The 25,885-nt window shown below is 43.7% G+C and overlaps 1 protein-coding gene across 1 annotated transcript in view; it reads right to left on the bottom strand.

Moving 5' to 3' along the window:
• The window catches only part of NTSR1 (neurotensin receptor 1), a 141,910-nt gene extending 139,613 nt beyond the window's left edge, over positions 1 to 2,297 (bottom strand). Inside the window, exon 1 of the mRNA XM_063120843.1 lies at positions 1,489 to 2,297. Coding sequence (XP_062976913.1) covers positions 1,489 to 2,184 — 696 coding nt within the window. The 5' untranslated portion in view covers positions 2,185 to 2,297. The remainder of the gene's footprint in view (positions 1 to 1,488) is intronic.
• Between the last annotated feature and the right edge of the window lie 23,588 nt (positions 2,298 to 25,885).

Here is a 25,885-nt window from a genome sequence, read left to right as displayed (position 1 = left end):
GTCCTCCTTTCCATATGGCCACCCTATCCACGAAGCTAGGATGGTATTCTAGGCCACTCCCCAAGTAAGTATGTGTACAATTACACTGTAAAACTGGAATCATATGCACAGCCACCTAGGAATAAATGTTATTGCGGTCCGTGGAACATACTTCTGAGTAAACACATGTAGCATTTGCGGGGTGAACGGTGAAATTCCATGCACAAGTTCAATGGGCCTTACTCTGAAGTAAACACACTGAAGAAATAGCAAAATGCATAAGTGAAACTAAGTTCCTGGAGGAGCCATTTGAAATGAACCGTAACTGGGTCAGTTTCATGATTTTTGTGGTTGAATCACCAAAACATGCCGAGGAAAAGAGTAGCAAAAGGCTTGGGCTTTGTGCCACAAGCAGGTGTAAATCTCCCCTCTTCCTTTTCTTCCCTTCTCAATTTATATGCGTATATGCGCCATCCAAAGCTTTGGCATCTTTTCCTTACCTCAGATGGTCATTCTGAGCTGGCCCTTATAAGCAGGACAATTTTGTATAGGACTGTTCTGCGTTAAGCTCAGGAAAACTTCACCATGTGGAATTGGGGACAGCATTCCGTTTCTTGTGGATTTCATTTTTGTTTCCAAGCAAGTTTCTAGCCCCTATTATTGGGAAGGAACTCTTGCAATGCCTGGTGAAAAAACCAAGACGGCCAATTTGTTCCTGAAATAATATTTCCAGTTGCCAGAGAAGATGGGATGGCAATGCCCTGCATAGTTTTTCACTTCTGAAGTAGTAATAAATTATATCACATAGTAAAGACGCATGCAAAATAAAAGAACTCTTGTAAATTCGTCTGATTTGTGCAGTTTATACAGTTTGCTGAGCTCAGCTCACACGGTGCAGGACTTTCTTTTTCCTTAGTGCAGATAACACTCAGCCCTGCCTATGACTTGACCATTAGGACCATTTCACACAATACATAGCAATAAACCTAGGTTTGCAGCTGAGTATACACTAAACAGTAGCCAGAGCCTAACTCGGTACTCCCCTGATGGTACTTGCATGACCCACGTGCCTGCAAACATGGCTTTTGTTTCATGTACACATCACATTTCTTAAGTGTACACTCAAAACAAAATGTCTCAGATGCTCCCCTAAAGAAGAGATCATGTGCAAAACAGCCTTTGTACAAATGCAAGCCGTTCTTTCGCAAAGTTCAGCAAGATTGCCTTGGTCTTTTGGGAGCAGCCGCACGCAAGGACTCCAAACTGTAGAGCCACACGAGGAACTCAGCGTGCACGAGAGAGCATCTGTCATCTGCTGTGTGACAGAGGAAAGCTTATGGCTTTATAGGAAAATGAGCGTCTGCTTGCTATGTTTTCCCCCCACCCTCTCTCTCTTTTTTAAGTCACTAACTAATCTCTGATCTCTAGGTATTAACCATAGCGAGAGCTGGGTGCAGTTTAGACAAGCTGCCAACAGCAATGCAAAACAAAACAGGCGCAGAGACTGACCTGAATGACCACCTTAAGCGTGGAAGCTTCCACTATCTGGGTACAGATCAGCGTGTTTGGGTCTTCGGGGAACTTGTATACCTCTCCCATCGTCATGATCATGGGAATGGCCAGCAGGAAGGACGCAACCCAGATGCAGCTGATGAATTTTTTGGTTCTGCTTCTGGACATGATGCTCTTGGCTTTGAAAGGGTGGCAGATGGCCATGTACCTCTCGACGCTGAGGCTGGCAATGTTGAGGGCCGTGGCGTAAGTGCAGGCATCCCTCAGGAAGTAGTAGCCCTTGCAGATGTTGTTCCCGAAAGCCCAGGGGTGATGCACCCAGATGAAGTTGTACAGTTCAATGGGCATGCAGAGGAGGAAAATGAGCAGGTCGGAGAACGCCAAGCTGGCCAGGTGATAATGCACGGTGCTTTGAAGGTTCTGCAGGGACTTCTTCTGCACCAGGGTGTAGGCAGTGATGGAGTTGCCGATGGTCCCCACCAAGAAGAGCACCAGGTAGATGATGGTGACCATGACTTTGGAGTAGATGTCCGTGTTGACATCGAGATCCTCCTCATTGGGCACCCTGGAGCCCAGTTCAGAACTGTTGGAGACGTTCCCCACGGTAGGCGCTGCGTAGTTGGTGGGCTGCAAGTGAAAGTGCCCCAAGAGGAATTCCAGCTGGCGCAGCGAAGAAGTTGTGTTCAGGTGCATGCCGTGCCTAGTTTTCCTCGCAGGAGAGAAGGCTCCTTCAAGGGCTGCCGAGGATGCTCGTGTCGGGATGCTCCAGCCCTGAGCGGTACCCGGCTTCGAGGGAGGCTGCCTGGAGGGAGCAGCAGCCTTCGCAGAGAGTGTGATGCTGCCAGGCAGGGTGAGGACAAAGCTGCCACTAAAAACCCAAAGTGGAAACTTGTCTTGCTTTAATGTGATGGGGAGGAGGAGCTTGCCGACAAGCCTGTGTGTGTGTGTGTGTGTGTGTGTGTGTGTGTGTGTGTGTGTGTAAGAGAGGGGAAGGGAAGAGCCGTTTTAAGCAGGCTGGCACTGAAGCAGCTCCAGGAAAAGCAGGCAGCAGTTTTCAGTTGTGAGCGCAGCTCACGGCAGCGCTCCTGTGCTTTTCCCTGTGACTCTGCCCCCCTCCATCCCTTGCCCTTTGTGCGTGCCTCATTCTCCAGATGTGAATAGCGCTAATGTGCTTTAGCAGGACAATAATCTCCCTCGCTCGCTCCCTCCCTAGGATGAGCAAGGGAGAGTCAAAGAGAATCGGCCGTTCTCCCAATCCAATCGTCCGTGCCCCACCCCCATCCGTCTTCAAGTTCCAAATCTCTGGATCTTTATATAAGACCAATTCCACTTTGAATGTTGCCCCTGTGTCACCGTTTGCACGATGGCTGGATAAAAGGATGTCATAAAGCACCGGGTGTATATATGCAGGATATCTTGAGATCTGGATATCACTCAGTCTAGGAAGGGTCTCCCAAGGAATCAAGGAGTAGAAACAGGAGGATGTGAGCTTGTACCCCAAGATTGCACGCACTGTGAGGCAGTGGATGGTGTGTTTTTTCACACTCATTGGCCCTATTCAGAAGACATCTTAAACCATGGTTTTAACCATGGTGGTTAAGCCAAAAAGCTGGGCTGTGTTCAGAAGACACAGGCCATAGCTAGACCTAAGGTTTATCCCAGGATCATCCCAGGTTCGTCCCTGCCTGAGCGCTGGATGCCCTGTGTGGCACTTAGATGAACAGGTTTGACCCCAGGACAATCCTGGGATAAACCTTAGGTCTAGCTACGACCACAGTAAACCACAGCTTTAACCATGGTAAATAAAGCAAAAAGCCTTATTCACTGTGGTTAAAGCCATGGTTTATGGTGTCTTCTGAATGGGCTCAATGTCTGTTGGATCACTGTGTTGGGGGCATGAAAGGTATCTCCCCAACCCCCAAGGAGCTAGTGCAGTTTAGTGACCAAGAGACCAAATTCTGAAACAACAAGTACTGAGTTCAAATCTTGCACCTCCCATGAACTCACTAGATAGCCTTAGGCAGGGCTCTGATCTCTCATCCTTGCACACACACTCACACACATACACATATCTCTCCTATGTAGTTGTTGTCAGGGTCCCTTGTGATAAGATCTGGGAAGTGCTCTGAACTCTTTAAAGTCCCAGATAAACACCACATATTAGGTCAAATCCGTTTAGTGGTTCTGGAAACTCCCTGGTGTTTGTGTGCCTTGGCTCACTTGCTTGAGACTAGCGATGGCTTCAGCTCCCTTCCCCCTTTGCCTTGGTGATTTGATTTGAGTGACATTTACACAGAACTGGAAAAGCAGCCTGGTGTATTCTGAGCCAAAACCTGGTAACTTCGCTGGGAGTGCAGTGGGGTCTGAGGTGCCTTCTCCAACCCACCCATCCCCCATGAACCCTCAAATGCCACTCCACAATCACAGATGGTAGTGGTGGCAGTAGAGATATAAAATTTCCAGAAATTTTGAAGCCTTGGAAAAAAACCAGTTTTTTCCTGTTTTTTTTTTTTTTTTGAAAAAAACAAACGGAATTTTTCGGAAAAATTGAAATAATGCAATATTAGCACTTTTTACAGATTGAAAGCCACTTTGTTACTTTAGCAACATAAAATGTAATTATGTCCAAGTTGGTTTGGCATAAAATTATTACATTTGGTATATTAAAAGTACAGTGCATTCACACAATGATTACAAATTTAATTTACTTTTTTAAAAACTTTTTTTTTTAGTAACAAATGGAGCTACAAGCTCCTGAACTGTTAGGAACACCTGAACTGTAAGGAACTTCTTTGGTTCTGCCAGTTTATGAGCAGGCAAAAAAATCAATTTAAAATAACAATCAATTTAAAACAACAGCAACAGAAGAAACCACCAACATTAGTAACAGAGAAAATTATTTATGTTTCCGCTAGTCCTCCAGTGTCAAGACATAAAGCCCCCATTCCCATAAAAAGAACTGAGAAAAAAGGGGGAACCAAGATTCAATAAATATGCATGAAATTTAATCAGACTCATTTCCTGAGCTATAGCTATCCCTATCAGTTTCAGTCCCTGCTTCAGTGGCAGCGCCCCCTAGAGGCAGAAATGCATCTTGCTCTTGCATTTGAGAGTTGTAGTCTCAGTTTGCAATCTAGGACTTGCTTGTCCTAATTGTAATAATCTGATACTGTACAGTTTTTAGAAATCATTTGGAGAAGTAAATATCTGAACACCTTGTCTTAAACATTTTAGTCATCATGCTAAAATAAAACATCCTGTAATCCGTTTTTTCATTATTATTTTTTTCATTTTTTCCAATTTTTCAGAAAAACAGAGCAAAAGAGGCTTCGGAAAAAATGGGGAAAAACTGATTTTTTCTGGGTTTTTTCTGGGCCTTCACATCTCTAGGTGGCAGCAGCTATTGCTCTCTGTCTCTCAGCCTCTCTCCCTCTCTTCTCCTTCTCCTCTCTGTCTTGTGCTGAGGTGTTTCATGCACCAGGAAAGGGAGAAGAGAGAAGGAAAGAGAGAGAGACTCCACCACTCTCCACCGCTACTAGAACACCTGCAGGAGCCACCAGAGTAAGGTGGCCATGTGTCCCACGCTAGCGAAGGCTGGCCTCTATTTGAAAATCTCCTCTGTATGAAGGGCTGTTTAGTCCAGGTCTGGTTGAAAGATAAAGAACCGGAAGACATGAGAGCAGGGGCCTGGGTCGTACCCATCAACCATGAGCACCCAGACAACAACCTACCCTGATGAAAGCTCAGCTCTGTCAGGCTCCCCCCTTAACTGTCACTACCAGCAGCCATTACAGCAGGCTGCAGCTGAAGAAGACCCGATGGAAAGGAGGAGGGCCATCTCACCAGCCCTAAGGAAAGACCAGCTCTATCAACTTCCTCCCCTCCCGGAGTCGTTTCCGGCGGGTCATTAGAGGAACTACTATTTAACTTCAAGAATGTGCTTTTCCTACATCTCTCCCCATCCCTTTTCCTTTTTGCATCAGGTCTTTTATTGGGCGCCTACTCCAAGGGAGGCTCAGAAGATGGCAACAAGGGAGAGGGCCTTCTCAGCGGTGGCCCAATTATGGCATGATCTCCCTGAGAAGGCCCACCTAGCACCAACATGGCTATCTTTTCAGCACCAGGTCAAGACTTTTCTCTTTTTGCAGGCATTTAGCAGCATGGGATATTTTAATCAATCCCGGATCTCTCTTCTTCTTCTTTTAGCTTTGGTTGATTGCTCAAAGTTGTTTTTAGATGTATGTTGCCTTTATGTATATTGTTCGTTGTATGTTTTTATGGTTTTGAATTCTGTATATCATTCATATTGTTTTAATCTTTTGTAAACCACCCAGAGAGCTTTGGCTATGGGGCAGTATAGAAATAATAATAATAATAATAATAATAATAATAATAATAATAATAATGTAGAAAATGCCATCAATTCCAAGAAACAATAGACCATGTAACAAGAGGATGTAAAATTCTGGCAGGAATGGACTAAATGGAGAGACACAATACAGCTGCAAAAATAATTCACCAACAACTGGCCATCAAATTCAACCTCATCAAACAACCTACACCATACTATATATAATTACCTGAAACAATCTTGGAAAATGCAGATCATAAAATATACTGGGAAGAACAATTCATACAGACAAGACAATATCTTGCAAGCAACCAGACATAATGGTCATAGACAAAAAAGAAAAACACACATACCTCATTGACATAGCAATACCTAATGACAAAAATGTTGTAGAAAAGGAAGAGGAAAAGAGGGGGGGGATACACCACTGGCCATAGAAGTCAAAGAACTATGGCAACAGGTATTGGTTACAATTATTTAATTAGTCACACCAAATTACATCCATTCCAACATCCAGAAAGCAGTCATACTTAAAACATGCTCAATAGTCAGGAAATTCCTGAATCTGTAAAAGACAGCATGACCCGGCAAAGCCCGTCATGTCTGTCTAGAAAAACCACCACGAGTGAGAAAGAGATACAATAATAATAATAATAATAATAATAATAATAATTTTAGATTGTAAACCTGTGGGCAGGGATTGTCATGCTTTTATTGATAGGATGTAAACCATGCAGGAAGCCTTTTTGTCTGAAGAACAGGATAAAAATGCTATGGAGAAACAAACACAAAACAGGCTGAGCAAGCATGCAGGTCACCTAATCAGAGGCTTCCCCACGATGGCAAGATGATTGTATTTCCATAAAATTAGCATATGAAAATATTATGCAACGTGATCCCCTCTTTCGTTCTCTTTCTTGGTGATGCATAAGTGGCTCCCTTACAACAGAGCAGCAGCCAGGCAGGAGGAATTCTTTTGAGTTTGTGAAGTAGTCACCAGGGGTTGTGGCGTTCCTCATATTTTAAGGAACACATAATGGGTTCATATTCCAAACCAAGCAATGACCTGGGCCAGCCATTTCACTATTTGAGTCACCAAAAGCTAAGAACATAAGAAGAGCCACGCTGGATCAGACCAAGGATCCATCTGGTCAAGCACTCTGTTCACACAGTGGCCAACCAGTTGTTGACCAGGGCCTCAAAAGCAGGACTTGGTGCAACAGCACCATCCTGCCCACCTTCCCCAGCAACTGGTGTATATAAGCTAACAACCACTGATATCGGAATTGTTCTTCAGGGATCTTAAGCCACAGGAAATTGAACCCTGAGGACCCTGTAGTCATCCCATGAAGCTGATTCCTGGGAGATTCAGGAAAGACAAAAGGAAGGACTTCTTCACACAGTACATAGTTGAACTATGGAATTAGCTACCACAAGACATTGTGATGGACTCCAATTTGGATAGCTTTAAAGGGGCATTAGACAAATTCCTGGAGGAGAGGGCTATCAATGACTACTAGTCCTGATCGCTAGATACCTCCAGTATCAGAGGCAGTATGCCTATGTACACTAGCTGCTGGGGAACATAGGTGGGAAGGCACCGTTGTACTCATGCCCTGCTTGTGGGTTGCTGGTTGACAGCTGGTCGGCCACTGTGTGAACAGAGCGCTGAATTAGATGGATCCTTGGTTTAGTTCAGCATGGCTTTTCTTATGTCCCATCTAGCGGGAGGTCTCAATATGTGGCTTTAGGAGACCTCAGAGGCCCACAACCAAATATCATAGAATCATAGAATAGCAGAGTTGGAAGGGGCCTACAAGGCCATCGAGTCCAACCCCCTGCTCAATGCAGGAATCTACCCTAAAGCATCCCTGACAGATGGTTGTCCAGCTGCCTCTTGAAGGCCTCTAGTGTGGGAGAGCCCACAACCTCCCTAGGTAACTGATTCCATTGTCGCACAGCTCTAACAGTCAGGAAGTTTTTCCAGATGTCCAGCTGGAATCTGGCTTCCTTTAACTTGAGCTCGTTATTCCGTGTCCTGCACTCTGGGAGGATCGAGAAGAGATCCTGGCCCTCCTCTGTGTGACAACCTTTTAAGTATTTGAAGAGTGCTATCATGTCTATATGTTTATATGCTCATAAACATATATGTTTATATGCTTCCTACTGAGACAGAGAATGAGACTATGGGCCATAGATAGGGCGAAATCCTGGGGTGATCCCCGGGATCATCCCTGTGCATTCACATGACGCACAGGGGATCCCGGGATCAGGGAGGGATGATCCCTCCCTTGCCCTGAGATCTCGTCCTACCCTTTAGGCCCGTGTGGCCGGGCACCGCGGTTTGTCCTGGTTCCTTGCGGGGAGCTGGGACCCACGCACGGGGCGCAGAGCTCCTCAGGAGCACTGTGCCCATTGGGGGTGGGGTGGGGGGAGCAGGGAAAGTAATTATTTAAAAAAACCACTTAACTTATGCGCGCGAGCATTCGTGCACTGCCGGCCCTTTAACTGGAAAAAATGGTGGTCGCGACACCCCTCTGTGTGAGGTCATCACAGACCACGTGTGAACTGAGGGGGAGATCTCGCGATGAAAAAATCGCAAGATCTTCACCCCTCCATCCCACTAAACCGCTAGGTCTAACTAAGGCCTATGTGTAGTTGAACAAACAGGATCATAGAATAGGGTGACCATATTTGGGAAACCAAAAAAGAGGACACCGTGTGTGTGTGGGGTGGAAGCAGCTTTCTGAGTCCTGCAGAAAGTACGTTATTCCCCCGCTACCTTTAAGAACCCGATTGGAGTGGAGGAGGGGAAAGGATTTCATTCTGTACCACCACCATCCACTCCAATTGGGGTCTTTTCTATAATGTCCATGAATGACCCACTTTCCCCTTTAAGACCTCAATTGGAGCTTGGGGTGGGGGAATGATGTGCCTCAAGAAAGCATGTCATTCACTCCTGCCATGCTAATGGCAGCCTTAAAGGGGAAGGTGTGTCATTCCAGGACATTATTGAAAATTATAGAAAATCCCCCCTGACACCATGGAAAGAACAAAAACCAGGACAAATCCAGGGAAATCCTGACAGTTGGTCACCCTGTCATAGAATGGCCCTGTGTCCTGCTTTGCAGAGGACAGTCTTGTATATGAAGGCATCCTTTATTTGAAGGGCGATCTGGTCCCAGTCTGATTTAAAGCTAAAAAGCCATAAGAAGTAAGAGCAGGGAGAGGCCTTGAAGTTGAAGTCAGCACCTCATCCTGGACATCAGGCCTAGCAGTTGCCCAGGTCAGCTGTCACTGTCTTTGCCACTAGGCTGTGATGTATTGCATTTCTATTTAAATTCTAGTAATTGTTTCTCATTTTTCATTTATGGATATGAATTAGCATTTGCAAATAGTATGCAAATTGATGTCCTGTCTTTTTGGGGTGATGGTTAAGTGGCCACCCAATCCACATTTGCTTCTAGCGTCCTTGTTCCTGCACAAAAAGACAGATTTGAGGAGAAACTAGCAAGGGGATGCTATTGGAACCTTAAGGTATGTAAACCTTTGCGCATGCATATGCTACACATACCTGTGAAATAGTGGCATGGGGTGGGCATGGCCACAGGTCCGAAGGAACAAAACCCTACAGTAACTTAGTAACAGTGGAGTTTAAGTTAGCATAATATGCAAAGGGGTCTGGAAAGTTACAGGAAAAGAACTTAGGAAAGAACAAGGAAGAAAGGGGATTTTTGGACAAAAGGGCAAGAAAATGACAAATTCTTTTCTTATATAAAAGAGGAAATTGGAGTTTTCAGTAGAACACACAATGTCTATATAGAGATTAGAGAGAAATTATTGCTTGACACCAGATCACAAATTACATACAAATTTGTGCTCCTTCACTGCTTCAGAAGCAGAGAGGACAGAGATACAATCAAGGCCTTTGCCAAATTCTTTCTGAATGCTATGAGAATAAAGACTCTCCAGAAATGATTATGTTGCATATTTTTCAGATTTGTATGTAATTTCTCCCTACTCTTCTGTGGTCCCATTCAGAAAGCACCTTAAACCATGGCTTTAACCATGGTGGAGGTACATCTTCCGGCAGGCCTATCCAGTGGAATTTTAGGATGCTATTAGTAAGTGTTTAGGCAGTTTTAACAATGTATATTGTGTTTTGATTAATGTTTTATGTGTTTTATGCTGCTGTTGTTCCCCGCCTTGATCAGGATGGAGAGGCGGGTTAGAAATTTTTAAAAAATAAAATAAATAAATAAATGAAGGGACAAGTGGTTTAGTTTTGCTATGGTTTAGGCAGCACCATTGCAGATGCAGGGTGGGTGTGGGTGTTGAATGTTATAGGCAAACAGGGGAAAACTGAACAAAATATCAACATATGAAATTGTATATAATTCTCTGTTGCCCCATGGGTGCTAGGAGAGCCCTAAAATGACTGCTCTGGTGCAGACGTGAGAGTTATTTCTGTTTTCTGTCCATTTAGTGTGTTTTAAAAGTGATAACTGTCCAGTTGCTTGCTGACTGTGAATTATGATGTCCAGTTAGATACTGGAATATACTGCAGTGTGATAACTGTTCGATTAGACAGACAAAATTCAGCCTTTGCCATTGCCAAATTCAGTGGCAGTGAAAACACACACACTCCCTGCTACCAAAATGGTAGCTGTAGTGCTTCAGAGCACTAAAAGGGTTAAATTTAGCTTGCAAGCAAACCAATGGCTTTCTTATGTTTAAATCTTTTTTTTTTTTTTTTAGCATGCCCTAGACTGCAGCAATGTCCCGTGGATTTGTAGCCTGCAGGGGGTCAGGTGTATGTGAGAAAATGGCACCTGGACTTCTTTCAGTTAGACATTGACCCGGTTCAGCTGACATGCTAAGCCATGGTGGTTAAACACTTTGAGCTAAACAGTATAGCTTAGTGTGTCATGTGAAACATAACTTAGCATAAGAAGAAGAGCCCCGCTGGATCAGACCGAGGGTCCATCTAGTCCAGCACTCTGTTCACACAGTGGCCCACTAGCTGCCCACAGGAAATCCACAAGTATTTATTTATTTATTTATTTATTACATTTCTATACCGCCCAATAGCCGGAGCTCTCTGGGCGGTTCACAAAAATTAAAAACATTCGAAGTATAAAACAACAGTATAAAACCATAGTACAAAATACAATATAAAAGCTCAACCAGATAAAAACAGCAGCAATGCAAAATTACAAATTTAAAACACCAAGTTAAAATTTATTTATAGATTGTTAAAATACTGGGAGAATAAAAAGGTCTTCACCTGGCGTCTAAAAGCATATAAGTAGGGCATGAGTGCAAGACCACCCTCCTGCCCATGTGTTAGATGTAACCAACATCGAGTGTGCAAGAAAGTCAGCCTGTCGTAAGGGAGGAGTGCAGCAGAGAGTCAGATACTTAAACAGTTAGAGACATGTTTGTATTACATTGTTTATTTTGACTGGCTAGTATCTCTGTAACTGAAGATTCTGTGTGTGTCCCATAATGCAATTCTCAGGCTTGCTTCATGGTTCTATCTGCTCTCTCTGTGACAGTTATATTTTCTAAAAGTCTCCAAGAGGTCTTGATAACAGTTTATCTCTCCACTCCTAGTCTATCAATGTTTCATTTTTGTTCTACAAATAAACTAATTCATATTTTTGTTCTCTACTATTAAAAGAATTCTCTCTAGCCTTGTTCTTTAAGAACACACAAATGAAGACTTCTGCCAATACTATGTTCCACTTATTGCCTCGGATACTGGACATAGCACATAACCATCAGGGCTAGTAGCCATTGATTGCCTTCTCCTCCAGGAATTTACCCAACCCCCTTTTAAAGCCACCCAAATGGGTGGCCATCACCACATCTTGTGGTAGAGAGTTCCATAGTTTAACTATGTGCTGTGTGAAGAAGTCCTTCCTTTTATCTGACCTGAATCTCCCACAATCAGTTTCATGGGATGACCCCGGGTTCCAGTATGATGGGAGAGGGAGAAAAATGTCTCCATTGAAGGTTTCTTTTGGAGTGTGTGTATGTGCCCATATTTCCTCTTTTATGATGATGTGTACAAGGCCATATTACCAGGGGTTGGCCAGGGCCATGCTGCATGAATCCCTTGGCTTAATTTCAAGTGTCCTCTGCAAGAGATCAATTCAGATCTCTCCCCAAGTGATCTGCCCCTCTCCTGGCAGCCTGCTGGGAGAAGATCGAGAAAGAGAAGGTGGGAGAAAGAGGTGGCCCTGCCCACCACTGGCTTCAGTCCTGCACAACAACACCATGTGCCCGCCAACAGATTGTCCCTAAGGGAACGTGGCCCTTGTCAGAAAAAAGATTTCCCTGCCCCCCCCCCCCGTGGAGGCTGGTGCTTCCAATTTCAGTGGGGCTGTGAATCCATTCCGGGGTTTAGTCAGAAACAGACAGAACACTACAGGAGCTAACGAAGGCCTTGAACCTTATCCTCAAAACAGATTCAGCACCTTGGATAGCACCACTACCCAAGTGGTGGGGGTTGGACTGAAGCCCGGAATGGATTCACAGCTCCACCGAAATCAGGGCCACCAGCCTCCACTACCCACCCCTGTTTTAGATTGCGTCCACTTGATCGGTCCTTGTGTGGTTTATTTCCAGATGTATTGCCTTTCCTGCAAGAGTCCTGAAAGTGGTTTAATGATAACAAACGCATGGTTGTGGTTGTTAGGCAGTTCCTGCCTCCAGCCGGACAGCCAAATCGAAACGGCACAAAAGGAGGAAGGGGTGGGGGTGGAGGAGGAGGAGGAGGAGGAAAAGAAGCAAATGTCAATACAGCTGAGAACTGTCTGGCTGCTTTACCTCCCTCAATCTCCCATGAAAGTTTGAGAGCAAGGAAGGCAGGGATGGTGGCAGGTGGGGGATTTCCAGCCTTGCCAGTATGGGAAGAAATCAATCTTGTGTCTCATCTGTTTAAGCTGTGCAAGTTCAAACACTTTGTGTGTAAATAGCCAACATGGCAGACCGGGCCCATGGCAGTGCGCTTGGCAGAACACTCTCTGTGCTGAGACTAAGCCTGGCTTTGGACTGCTGCTTTATTTTATTTGGAAAGGATGCCTATGGTTTGGGCTGCCATGTGGCGTTTGCCTCATGTATCTCAGCAGCACTGCTGGCAATGGAGCACCCCACACCATCCATTGGATTTTTCACACTTGGCTTCCCCTCTGTCCTTCTTCAGCAAGTACCTTTGACTTCCGCCCTGGGCTGTTTCCGACATCCCTGATTCGTTTGGCTCCAGATTTGTAGAGAAGCCGAAAGGAAGAAGGTATCAGAAGCGGCGGCCAAGGTCCTTCACGCAGGCTCATTTTGTGCAGGGGACGTGGCTGCAGGGACGGCGTCGTCGGTTTTTTGTTTGTGCCGCTATTCCCAGTGACAGGAGAGAAAGCCTGGCTGGGGAGCTGAGTCACGGATTCGTTCCTTGATCAGTGAAAAAAGAAGAAGAAAAAGAACAAATGAAAAGCTGTTCAGCTTGCTTTGACGGGGGGATAAGTGGTGCATGAAGAAAATTGGAGACACAGAAAAGAGCCCCTGGATAATTGAAGGGTCTTTGACTCATCTATATCTCTGTAAGCAATGGCATCGCATTTATCATGGATATATAGAGGTGGACGGGGTTCACAGTATCCTGAAAACATTGCAGCCAGTGCTCAAATGATGGAGGGAGATATAGGGAAGCTTAATGAAACCACCCCCAATTCCCCCCTCAATACCCTTTTAAAAAGAGCAGTGAAGGGTCAAATTATATCATCTTTCCTCCAACTGGTCGACAGCCAGTTGGTCACTGTGAGAACAGAGTGCTGGACTAGATGGACCCTTGGTCTGATCCAGTGTGTCTCTTCTTATGGTCTTATATTCTTAACCTGGTCCTCTCCACATATTTTGGACTATAACTCCCAGACTTCCTGACCGTAGGGCATGCTGGATGGGTCTGATCAGAGTTGTATTCCAAAACTTCTGGAGGGCACCAAGTTGGAAAAGTATGAATTATTATTATTATTATTATTATTATTATTATTATTATTTATTTATTTATATAGCACCATCAGTGTACATGGTGCTGTACAGAGTAAAACAGTAAATAGCAAGACCCTGCCGCATAGGCTTACAATCTAATAAAATCATAGTAAAACAATAAGGAGGGGAAGAGAATGCAAACAGGTACAGGGTAGGGTAAGCAGGCACAGGGTAGGGTAAAACTATATGTTATATAGTTAATTATATGTTAAGAACATAAGAGGAGCCCTGCTGAATCAGGCCAAGGGTCCATCTAGTCCAGAATTCTGTTCACACAGTGGCCAACCAGTTGCCCACAGGAAACCCATGAGTAGGACACGAGTACAATAGCATCCTCACACCCATGTTCCCCAGCCTACTGCCTCTAATACTGGAGGTAGCACATAGCCATCAGGACTAGTAGCCATCAGCACACAGCTCCATATAGCATTGTTTTTACTTTGAAGTCAGCATGGGTGTGCATGTGGGTGTGATCCAGATCAGGACTACAGCATATGGGGAGAGGGGAGGCTTAATGCTTCTCTCCCCAGCTGCATCCCACCCCACTCTGTGAGGTGGTTAGCGAGAGTGAAAAAGCAAACACCCATTCGCACAGTACACATTTTTGAAACTCTCCCTAACCGCTATGTCTGCGGGGTGGGGAGGAGGCAACATGGCTGAGGACATGGCTGGGAGGGAAAGATTAAATTTCACATGTCTGGGGAGGGAACATGGGAGGGGGGAAGAAACATGGCACAGCTGCATAGCTCACATGGCTGGGGAGGGCATACATGGCTTGGAACAGGGCTGGGGTGAGCTGAGAATATGGCTGAGGAGGGAAAAATTAGAATCATAGAATTATAGAGTTGGAAGGGGCCTACAAGGCCATCGGGTCCAACCTCCTGCTCAGTGCAGGAATCCACCCGAAAGCATCCCTGACAGATGGTTGTCCAGCTGCCTCTTGAAGGCCTCTAGTGTGGGAGAGCCCACAACCTCCCTAGGTAACTGGTTCCATTGTCATACTGTAACAGTCGGGACGTTTTTCCTGATGTCCAGCCGGAATCTGGCTTCCTGTAACTTGAGGTTGGTGAGCATTCATTGGGTGCCTTATGGTGATTGGCAGGTTCGGAGGCCTGGTCATCAGGGGCTGTGGGGCTCTCAACCCAGGATATGGCTTGCCTTTGGAACCTAGGGTGACCATTTGAAAAGGAGGACAGGGCTCCTGTATCTTTAACAGTTGCATAGAAAAGGGAATTTCAGCAGGTATCATTTGTATATATGGAGAACCTGGTGAAATTTCCTCTTCATCACAGCTGTTAAAGCTGCAGGAGCTATACTAGAGTGAGCAGATTTAAAAGAGGGCAGGGCACCTGCAGCTTTAACTGTTGGGATGAAGAGGAAATTTCACCAGGTTTTCCATATATACAAATGACACCTGCTGAAATTCCCTTTTCAATACAACTGTTAAAGATACAGGAGCCCTGTCCTCCTTTTCATAGGGTCACCTTATTGGAACCTCATTGTCTCACTTACTTGGGGTTTCGTGGCTCCAGGCGGGGGTGACACAGGGATCTCTCCCCCCCTCCCCCGAGCACACACATGTCTCTTAAGCAAGGAGCTGGGTTTTAATGTGACTCCTGGCTTGGCTGAGTGGCTCGCCCTTTATGCAGGCTAGTTGCCTGGAGACAGGAAGCTTGGATTCCCGCACTCTCACATGCAGAGCCAGGGAAGGGTGAGTTACCTCATTTAAATAAAAGAGTCCCTAGTTATACCCAAGCTCTGGTGTCCGTGTCGTTATTTCTTTGCTTCTCCCTCTATCCACAACACTTTTGGCGCACAAGAGCCCTAAGCCTGCTGCTTGAGGCGAAGATGCTCCCTGGGGTCAGGAGGTTGCTCAACTTCTGCCGCAGAGACAGAGTTTCTTTCTCCTAGCAGGGATGGCCCTGCAACCACCTCCCCCAAGGGCTCATGCTTCTGTGTGGCTAATGCCATTCCCTGGTCTGGGGCTTTGACTTCTAGGGCATCCTGGGCTTCCTAGTCCTCTAGCTCCTCCTCTGAAGAGGACTCCTCAAGTAGAGGCATGAAAAACACCACCACCCCACTCTTGAGCACATACTGTGCATACATCCCAGATGGATCTGCTTTGAAGCTGGATCCATATTCCATGCTGGCTCCGAATCTGGTTATACGATGCAGCTGCCAATTTGGAGCCACTGAGGGGCAAAAACCTGAAGATCCTCCACAGGAAAGTTGGAGACGTAACCCCAACTTTTCCTGCCTTAGCAAGGTCAGCAAGGCTCTTCCGCCATCTGTCCTCGGTTCGGTGCTGCTCCGGGGGCATCCCTGGGTGGAATGGACCTCCCATCGATCAGCGGAAACTTCAGGAAGGGGGAGGGGAGGGCCCAGTGAGCCATATGGCCACTGGAAAGCCTGTACTGCCTCCCCAGTGGGGATTATTCACCGCTACCCTGCATCAGCGATACTGCAGGGTTTGGTGGTGGAACGGCACCAACTCAGCACTGTGAAGGCAGCCCCCTAGACACCCCAAATTCTGAATTCATCCCATCCTTTATTCAGATCCATAACCTCGACCACGTTCGCCTGTAAGTGTGACTAAGGCCTTAACTAGACCAGGAAAAATCCTGGGGTGATACCCGGGATCGTCCCTGTGCGTCCACATGATGCACAGGGGATCCCGGGATCAGGGAGGAATAATCCTTCCCTTGCCCCGGGAACTTGCCCTCCCCTTTGGCCCTGGTTTTTCCGTGGTCCTGGGCTGAGCCTGAGACCACGGAACGTGTGGCTGGGTGCCGTGGGTTGACCCAGCTCCACACGATTCCTCGTGTGGAGCCACGAGCAGCGCACGGGACACACCGCTCCTCAGGAGTGCTGTGCCCATCAGGGGTAGGGTGGGGAGAGCGGGGAAACTAATTTAAATTTTAAAAAAGCACTTACCTTCAGCGCATGAGCGTTCGTGCGTTGCTTCCCCTTTAATAAATAAAAGAAGGCGAGCTCGACACCTCTCCCTTCTTTCAGTCCCACCTTCTTCACAGGCACGCTTGGTGGGAACATGGGAGAGGGCCTTCTCGGTGGCTGCTCCGGTGCTCTGGAACTCTCTTCCCGGGGAAGCTAAGCTGGCTCCCTCCTTGATGGGCTTTCGGAAGCAGGCTAAAACTTTTTTGTTCAAGCAGGCCTTTGGAGAATAATCCAGCCCTCCATCTATGTTAATGTCTTATAATTTTGTTGTGTATTTTTAATTGTTTATGGTTTTGTTTCCCTCCCCCCCCCCACCATGTATATTTTAAACTTTGTAAGGCCGCCTTGAGGCCCAGCATTGGGCAAAAGGCGGGATACAAATAAATATAATAATAATAATAATAATAATAATAATAATAATAAAAAGAGGGATCTCGTGTTAAACTAGGGTGACCATATGACCGGATTTCCCCAGATTTGTCTGGGTTTTTGTTGGCAAATCCGGGAGGGGGAGGGGAAATCCAGATTATTATTTTTTTCAAAGAGCAGCTCTAATGGGAATTAATAAAATGCTTATAACTCTGTCATTTTTTAAGATAAAGACATGGAACTTGGCACAATGGTAGCTCTTAGGAAGGGCTTTAGTCATACCAAATTTGAAACAAATCCGTTCATCCATTGATTTTTTAGGAATTTTTTTTAAAATTGAGGTTTTAAAATTATTATTTTTAAAATCGTCATTTTTACAGATAAAGTGATGAAACTTTGTACCATGATAGGATTTAGGTAGAGCTTTAGCTACACCAAATTTGAAACAGATCCGTTCATCCATTGATTTTTTAGGATTTTTTTTAAAAAATTGAGGTTTTAAAATTATTTTTTTTAAACTGTCATTTTTAAAGATAAAGAGCTGAAAGTTGGCACCATGATAGCTTTTAGGTAGAGCTTTAGCTGTACCAAATTTGAAACAGATCTGGGGCCAGTAGCAAACCCTGTTAACAACAACAGCAGCTTGCAATGAGTGAAGATACAGTCAGAAAATATATTTGAGGGAAGGGGAGAATGTAACACACAGAGTATAGCAAAAGCTTCAAAGTACAGCAAAACCTACAAAAGTAGGAGTGAGTGAAGTTAATTTCAGAAACATTGAAATTAAACTTGTTCTTTCTTTCAGTGATTTTAACATTAAGATGTTATGTAGAACAGATTTGTCTTAAATGTGTGCTGTAAAATCAGACATGTGACCAAGGCTATGTTCAGGTGGGCACGCCCCCTTGGTGCTGGACACGCCCCCTTGGGGGCCGACCATGTTGTCCTTCTTTTTGGTTTCCAAAATATGGTCACCCTAGTTAAACACAACGTGAGATTTTCCTTCCTCTGTCACAGGCTATCAGGTAGGTCTAGCTGAGGCCTAGCATTAGCAGTGTTTGCATGTTAAAATTATTGGCAGGCTTTTCTCAACCCAGGAAGAAAATGTAATAGGAAAAGAGAAAACTGCTTTTAAAAATATCAAAGGTTATAAGGTCTTCAAAGACTGTTTAGTTCCAAAATTAATGGAACTTTATAATAGGATACTATCAGGAGAGAGGATACCTGAATCATGGGAACATTCAGTGATAATTCTGATCCCAAAACCAGATAAAGATTTGACTAATCCCGATTCTTATAGACCTATTTCTTTAATAAATCAGGATGCTAAAATTTTTACATCTATTATGGCCAAACAGCTAAATAAATTTTTGGCAGAATATATAGGAGCAGATCAATGTGGGTTTGTGGTAGGAAGGCATATGCATAATTTAGTGGGTAGAGTTTTAAATGTAATAAATGTAATAAAAAAAGCAAATATTAAGGCAGGTATTATGGCATTAGATATTTTTAAAGCTTTTGATTGTGTGAGCTGGCAGGCACTAAAGAGTATTATAGATAAATTGGGATTTGGAAATAAATTTAAAAATGTAATAGAACAGCTATATTCCCAAAATACGGCGGTAGTGGTGGTAAATGACGGACTTACTGAAAAGATACGACTAGCCAGAGGAACAAGACAAGGATGTCCGCTCTCGCCGGTCCTGTTTGTAATGGTTATGGAAGTTTTGGCGAAGGCACTAAGGGAGGATGAAGAGTTAGAAGGAATTGGAGAGGTAAGGGAAATAAAGTTAAACATGTTTGCGGATGACACTTTATTGACCATTAAGAATCCATTAAGAAAATTAGAAAGAATTAAATATCAGTTGAGGGAATTTGAGGAAATTACAGGGTTAAAAATAAATTGGTCTAAATCAGAGATGATGTTGTTTAACTATACCAAGAAGGAAGAAAAGGATTGGGAATTTAAGGGAATGGAATTGAAAGTTAAGAATGAGATTAAATATTTGGGAATTAAAATTACAAAAAATTTAGAGAATCTTGAAAAGGAAAATTTAACGAGGTTAAAGAAAGAGGTATTAGAGAAATTGGAGAAATATAAAAGATTAAATTTATCTTGGTTCGGAAGAATAGCCTTAATAAAAATGAAGATATTAGCTAAAATTAATTTTGTATTTAGAATGTTACCTATAAAAATATCAGAAACCGAGATAAAAAGTTGGCAAAATATTATTAATAAATATTGTAATGGAGAAAAGAGAGCAAGAGTGAATAAAAATAATTGGTACCTAAGCCAAAAAAAGGGGGGAATGGGTCTCCCAAACATAAAATTATACTACGTAGCAAATAGATTAAGACATGTTGTAGAAGCAATTATGGGAGTAGGAGACTTATATTGGATGGAAGAAAAAACCATAAATAAGGTAGAGATGAATTTGGAGAATGTTTTTTTTAAAGACGGAGGAAGAAAGTGGGTTGGAAGTATAGATAACCCACTCCTGAGGACTCAATGGGAAATTTGGAGTAAATTTAAAGGGAAGCTGCTTCCGAGCAACTCTCCCTTAGCACCGATAATAATGTTAAAGAATTTCCCAGAGGATCTAAAGGGTAGATTATGTAAAATATTAAAAGAGAAAAATAAAATAAGATTAAAGGATTGGGTAAGAGATATTAAAACAAGAGAGGATATGGAAAATTTGTTAAAGGAGAAGAAGCTATCTTGGCTAGAATATGGTCAATTAGAGCAATGGAATAAAAAGTGGATTAAAGATAATAGAATGTGCAGAAAGATGACGAGGTTTGAAGAATTAGTAGTAAGTAAGGAGGAAGGGAAAGGAGGGAGTATAGTTTCAAAAGGATTAATGAGTGAAATATATAAAATATTGTTAGAGAAGGAGTTTAGAGAGAATACAGAGAAAATGGTTTGGGAATCAGATTTGAAGATACAAATAGGGCGACAGAGCTGGGAGGGACTATGGAAACAAAGAGTGTTGAGAAGTTTATCAGTAAGAATAAAGGAGAATTATTTTAAAATCCTATGGAGGTGGTACCTAACCCCGGTTAGATTGAATAAGATAAGTGATCAACATTCAGCAAATTGTTGGAGAGGTTGTGGGGAAAAAGGAACGTATTTACATATGTGGTGGCAATGCAAATATGTACAAAGATTATGGAAGATGGTGTTCTCAGAAATTGAAGAAATAGTGGGAATGAAAATAGAACAAACACCAAAAATAGCATTGCTGTCACTATTTGAAGATATAAAGTGTGGAAAAGGAACTATAGAGCTGATATCGAATTTGTTGGTTGCAGCACGACTGATGGTAGCTAGGAACTGGAAGATCCAAGGGGAATACTCTATTGAGGAATGGTACAAAGAAGTATGGGACATAGCCATTAATGATAAACTGACATGTAATATTAAGTGGAGAAAAGGCGTAACTAAAATAAATGAGTTCGAAGGAATTTGGAAACAGTTCCTAGTGTTTGTGTTTACTAAGGGAAGTGGGAAACCACCAGCAGAAGAAACGATTAGATTTTGGACTCAAGAATGATCCCGAGGTGGGGGGTGCACTTTTATGTTAAGAACGAAGATGTTGTAGTATGATAAGGTATATGTAATAGTTTTTGATATTTGTACTCAACAATCATTCAATATGTATGCAGCAGATATTTGATGTTTTTTTTTCTTATTGTGTTTTGTTTCAGTTATATTTTGGTAATGTTTATCTATGTTTATATAGTGTTGAAAATGAATAAAAATTTAATAAAAATAAAAATAAAAATATCAAAGGTCTTTCCTCCAGTGACACCTTTGAACTAGGGGTGTGCACGGACCCCCCACTCCGCTTCACTTTCAGATCCCCCATTTTCGGATCGGGCCGCTCCGCCCCGCCCCCACTCTGCCTGTGCCCACTCCGCTCCGCTCGGAGCTCCGGATCCGGATCGGAGCTCCGTTCCCCCCCATGGGGGGGGGTTACTGGGCCCTGCCGCCATCGCCGCCCATGCGGCGACGGCGGCAGAGCCCGGTAAGGGACCAAGGGAGAGGGGGACCTTACCTGCCTCCGTCTGCGGTCCGTCGCCGTCTTCAATTGAGCCCGCGGTTCCACCAGGAAGTCTGGGCCGCAAGCGGCCCAGACTTCCTGCTGAAACCATGGGCTCAATTGAAGACACTGACGGACCGCAGACGGAGGCAGGTAAGGGAGAGGAGGGCGGGGGGGGGGATTACCAGGCCCTGCCGCCGTTGCTGCATGGACGACAGCGGTAGGGCCCGGTAAACCCCACTTACCTTTCCGGCGGAGCTCCGGATTGAGGCGAAGGATCCGCCTTCACCTCGATCCTCTTCGCCACGCTCCGCCGGCCCCCCAATCCTTTTTGCCTCCGCCTTAAGGGCAGGCGAAGCCCCCCGCTCCGCTCCTGCTTCTCCGGTCCGATTAGAAGCGGAGCACATCCCTACTTTGAACCACACGGTTTTATCACAATCAAACCTGACAAAACATTTTTTTAAAAAAATGTTACTTTCTTCACCTTTTCCTCTATCCTTAATCCATGTGATTTGTTTCTAATCTCAGTGGCCTTTGTGTTCAGCTTGACTTTTTAGGTGTGTGTGTACACACGGAGCTTTTTCCCTCCCACAAAGAATCTCTGTGAAGGAGAAAAAGCCAACCTCAAATGTTACACTGACTTCAAATCTTTTAGGGAAATGTCACTGGAAAGACCTCACCTATTAACAGTTCTTGGGCTTTAAGGAAGATTCACTGGGAACCTAAAGGGAACGCTTATAGAATGTCTGTAGAAAGTACTTTGACTACAGTCTGGAACATTTTATTCCAGTTAATACAACAGTACTTTAATTTCCCTTGGCAGGGTAAACATCAAGGAATTCTGAAGCCTTGTGTTGTAACGTAACTCCCGAAAGACACTTCTTTTTCTGCGGAAGCAACTGCCTCAAAGCCAAAAACATACTCTCGACATATTTCTTCAACTCAGAAGGCCTTCAATTGATTTATAGTTGGTCAAAGAAATTGTCAGTAGATTCCCAAATCTCCCCCTCCACTCCAAATTACTGGAGTATATCTACTCGCCTTGGGTTTTAAATTAACTTGAGAAGCCATGTTGCTTTCCTGAGAGCAATAGGGTGTTGCAGAAATGGCCACGGCAATAATTGCATTCCTGACTGTGCTGTTTTTCTCCTCCGTACAAATCGTTGCTGTGTTAAGACAGAAATGTGAAAAATTAAAGAACAGGTTCTTGTGTGCTGTATTCAGTTATTTACTAGTTTTCAAGCTATGCCAAGAGCCAAGACTGATGGGAGATAGTCCAAAACTCCTTCAATTCAACACTTATATATTTGTAGGGTGCCAGAGATTGAAGCTTTGTGTTATTTGTTATCTTGCCTTTTATATTCTGAACCAAGGGCAAGTAGCTTCATCCCAGGTACCTGTTTCCCACGAATTATCCCCTACAGCGCTAAGCTGTCGGCGTTGTTGTTGTTGTTGTTGCTAGCTAAATCACACCCCGGGTGGCAGTGCTCCTAAGATCCTTTGCATACCAGAAAATGGGTTTAAGGGGGGACATGTAAAAAAAATCATAAAAAAATCAACGGATGACCCAATCCAATTCAAATTTGGTATGCTTAAAGCTCTCCTTAATATCTATTACTGTGCCAATTTTGATGTTTTTATCTTTAAAGCTTACCCAGATGTAAGCATTTGTTAAATTTTTCTTTAAACATATCAAATCCTGCTCCTGCGCCCCCAGTGGCCGCTTGGAAAACAACAAATGATTCGCTCCAAAAGAAGTACCAAAATAGGGCAGGTCTTTTCCCTTTATAGCACAATTAAAGCAGGATGCATCGGAGTACTTCACAGTCAAAGCAGAGTGTAAAATGGAAAACTTTGGAGTCCTTTGCACGCAGTTCGCAGTGATTGCACAGTATAACGCTGGTGTGATAAAGCGCTAAGTTTCTGGGTTCTGTCTTTTCTTACTTGCATGGTAATACTCTCCCAGGGAAGATTTTTTCTTTTTAATTCTTTTGTCTGATTTAGATTTTACTTCAACTTATAAGGTCTCTTATATGGTGGTTAAGCCAGAAAGCCAGGCCGTGTTCAGATGACACATGAAACCATGGCTTTAACCATGGTGAATAAGGCTTTAGTTAAAGCCATGGTTTAAGGTGTCTTCCATAGTGGTTAAGCCAGAAAGCCAGGCTGTGTTCAGAAGACACCTTAAACCATGGTTTTAACCACGGTGGTTTATTCACCATGGTTAAAACCATGGTTTAAGGTGTCTTCTGAACACAGTTGGGCTTTCTGGCTTAACCACCTTGGTTAAAGCCATGGTTTAAGGTATCTTCTGAATGGGGCCTTTTTGGTTTGGCAGCATCAAGAAATTGAGCAAGGCAGTTGATTGTCATGGGGAATGCTTTGAGTTAACGGTCTCCCTAAACATTTTAACTTTCAGACTATGATTATCCATTTTCAACAACGGGTGTCAGTTAATTTAAATGAATTTTATGCAATGTATCATGAATCTATTTTAGCTTAAGTATTTTAGATTTTGTTTTTTGTTGTATTTCACTTTTTTGGTCTTAGCTGTTTTGTATGTGAATGGCCTATGGCCCAAGTAAATAATAAAAGATGAGATACTACTATGATTTAAGTGGGATGTTTGAAGAGTGCCCATATGTATGCATGAACACCCGCACTCATGCACATTGTGTGTGGTTAATGCAATATTAATGGAACCTGAGTTTTTATTTTCCTAACACGTTCAGCTACGGGCTTGTGCTTTCAGAACTTTTCTAAATTAATAGGATCACATTGATGAAATTAAACTTGTGACTGAATTTTGACTATTGTGAAGTTTCACACTATATCTAAACAGTGAGACGTTCAGGGCAGACATAAGGAAGTACTTCTTCCTATGATGTGTAAGGTGTGGGATATGCTAACACAAGATGGAGTCGTCACCACCAACTTGGACAACTTTAAAGGGAATTAGACAAATTCATGGAAGATGATGCCATCAATGGCTGTTAGCCAGCACAGCTATCTATCTTTTATCTCCAGTATCAGAGGTGGTATGACTCTATATACCAGTTGCTGGGGGGCTTGAATGGAAGGATGCACTCATGCCCTATTATGGGCTTCCCATAGACATCTGGTGGCTGTTGTGGTGGAACCAGAGTTCTGGACCAGATAGGATCATAGAATCATAGAACAGCAGAGTTGGAAGGGGCGTACAAGGCCATCGAGTCCAACCCCCTGCTCAATGCAGGAATCCACCCTAAAGCATCCCTGACAGATGGTTGTCCAGCTGCCTCTTGAAGGCCTCTAGTGTGGGAGAGCCCACAACCTCCCTAGGTAACTGGTTCCATTGTCGTACTGCTCTAACAGTCAGTAGCACATCAACTCTTATGTTCTTTCTTCTTGTGTTATAACAAAATCCCAGGATTCCTGAGGAAAGTGGGGGAAATAATAACGTAGTAAAATTTCTCAGGTGAGTGGGTGGGCTTGCCATTCTAACCTGTGAAAACATTAACGGACCTGCACTGGCTGTCCTGTTGACAATCAATGGCTTGTGAAGGAACTCTCCATGCAATGATCAAAGCCAGTAAGACTTGGAGCTACTGAACTTCACCTAATGTGAATCGAGAGAAATTTGGAGGTTTCTGCATAAGAGGTTGGAAAGCTTGAAAAACCTTGAGTGCTTTGAGGGCAAGCAATGGGGGGGGGATCATCTCTTTCTATTTAAACTATAGTAATTATCCCTAAATATTCGTCAACTTACCAGTCTTCCAGAATTTAAGAAAGCCATAAAGACTGATCTCTTCCGGCAGGCCTACCCTACCCAGCTGAATTTTAAGATGCCTTTTTTTAATGGTGTGCTGCTTTTAATGATGCACTGGTTTTAAATGTTTGAATTAGTTTTATGTGCTTTATGGTATTTTTATTTGTGTTGTACCCCGCCTCGATCCAGAGGGAGAGGCGGGTAACAAATATATTATTATTATTATTATTATTATTATTATTATTATTATTATTTGCATCTATACCTATAAATTAGCTTATATAAATGTTATGCAAATCTGAGTATGGTGATGCATTTCCCTTATACTGAGTCAGACAAGTTTTCTTTTCTTGTTCTATCTTTTTTAAAGATCAAGTATCTATTACTCTGTTCTGCTAGGAGGAGGACTTCAGCAAAGCTTTTGACAAAGTACCACATGACATTCTGATTAACAAATTAGCTAAAAGTGGGCTAGATGGAACAACTATTAGGTGGATCCACAGCTGGCTACAGAATCGGACTCAAAGAGTACTTATCAATGGAACCTTCTCAAACTGGGGAGAGGCAACGATTAGGTTAGGCCTCATCTAGAGTATTGTGTCCAGTTCTGGGCTCCACAATTCAAGAAGGATGCAGACAAGCTGGAGCGTGTTCAGAAGAGGGCAACCAGGATGATCAGAGGTCTAGAAACAAAGCCCTATGAAGAGAGACTGAAAGAACTGGGCATGTTTAGCCTGGAGAAGAGAAGATGGAGGGGAGACATGAGAGCACTCATCAAATACTTAAAAGGTTGTCACACAGAGGAGGGCCAGGATCTCTTCGTGATCCTCCCAGAGTGCAGGACACGGAACAACGGGCTCAAGTTAAAGGAAGCCAGATTCC

This window comes from Elgaria multicarinata, chromosome 1, assembly GCF_023053635.1.
Source record: "Elgaria multicarinata webbii isolate HBS135686 ecotype San Diego chromosome 1, rElgMul1.1.pri, whole genome shotgun sequence".
NCBI lineage: Eukaryota > Metazoa > Chordata > Lepidosauria > Squamata > Anguidae > Elgaria > Elgaria multicarinata.
The sequence above is the reverse complement of the archived record's forward strand: the minus strand, read 5'-3'. Positions and strand labels throughout refer to the sequence as shown.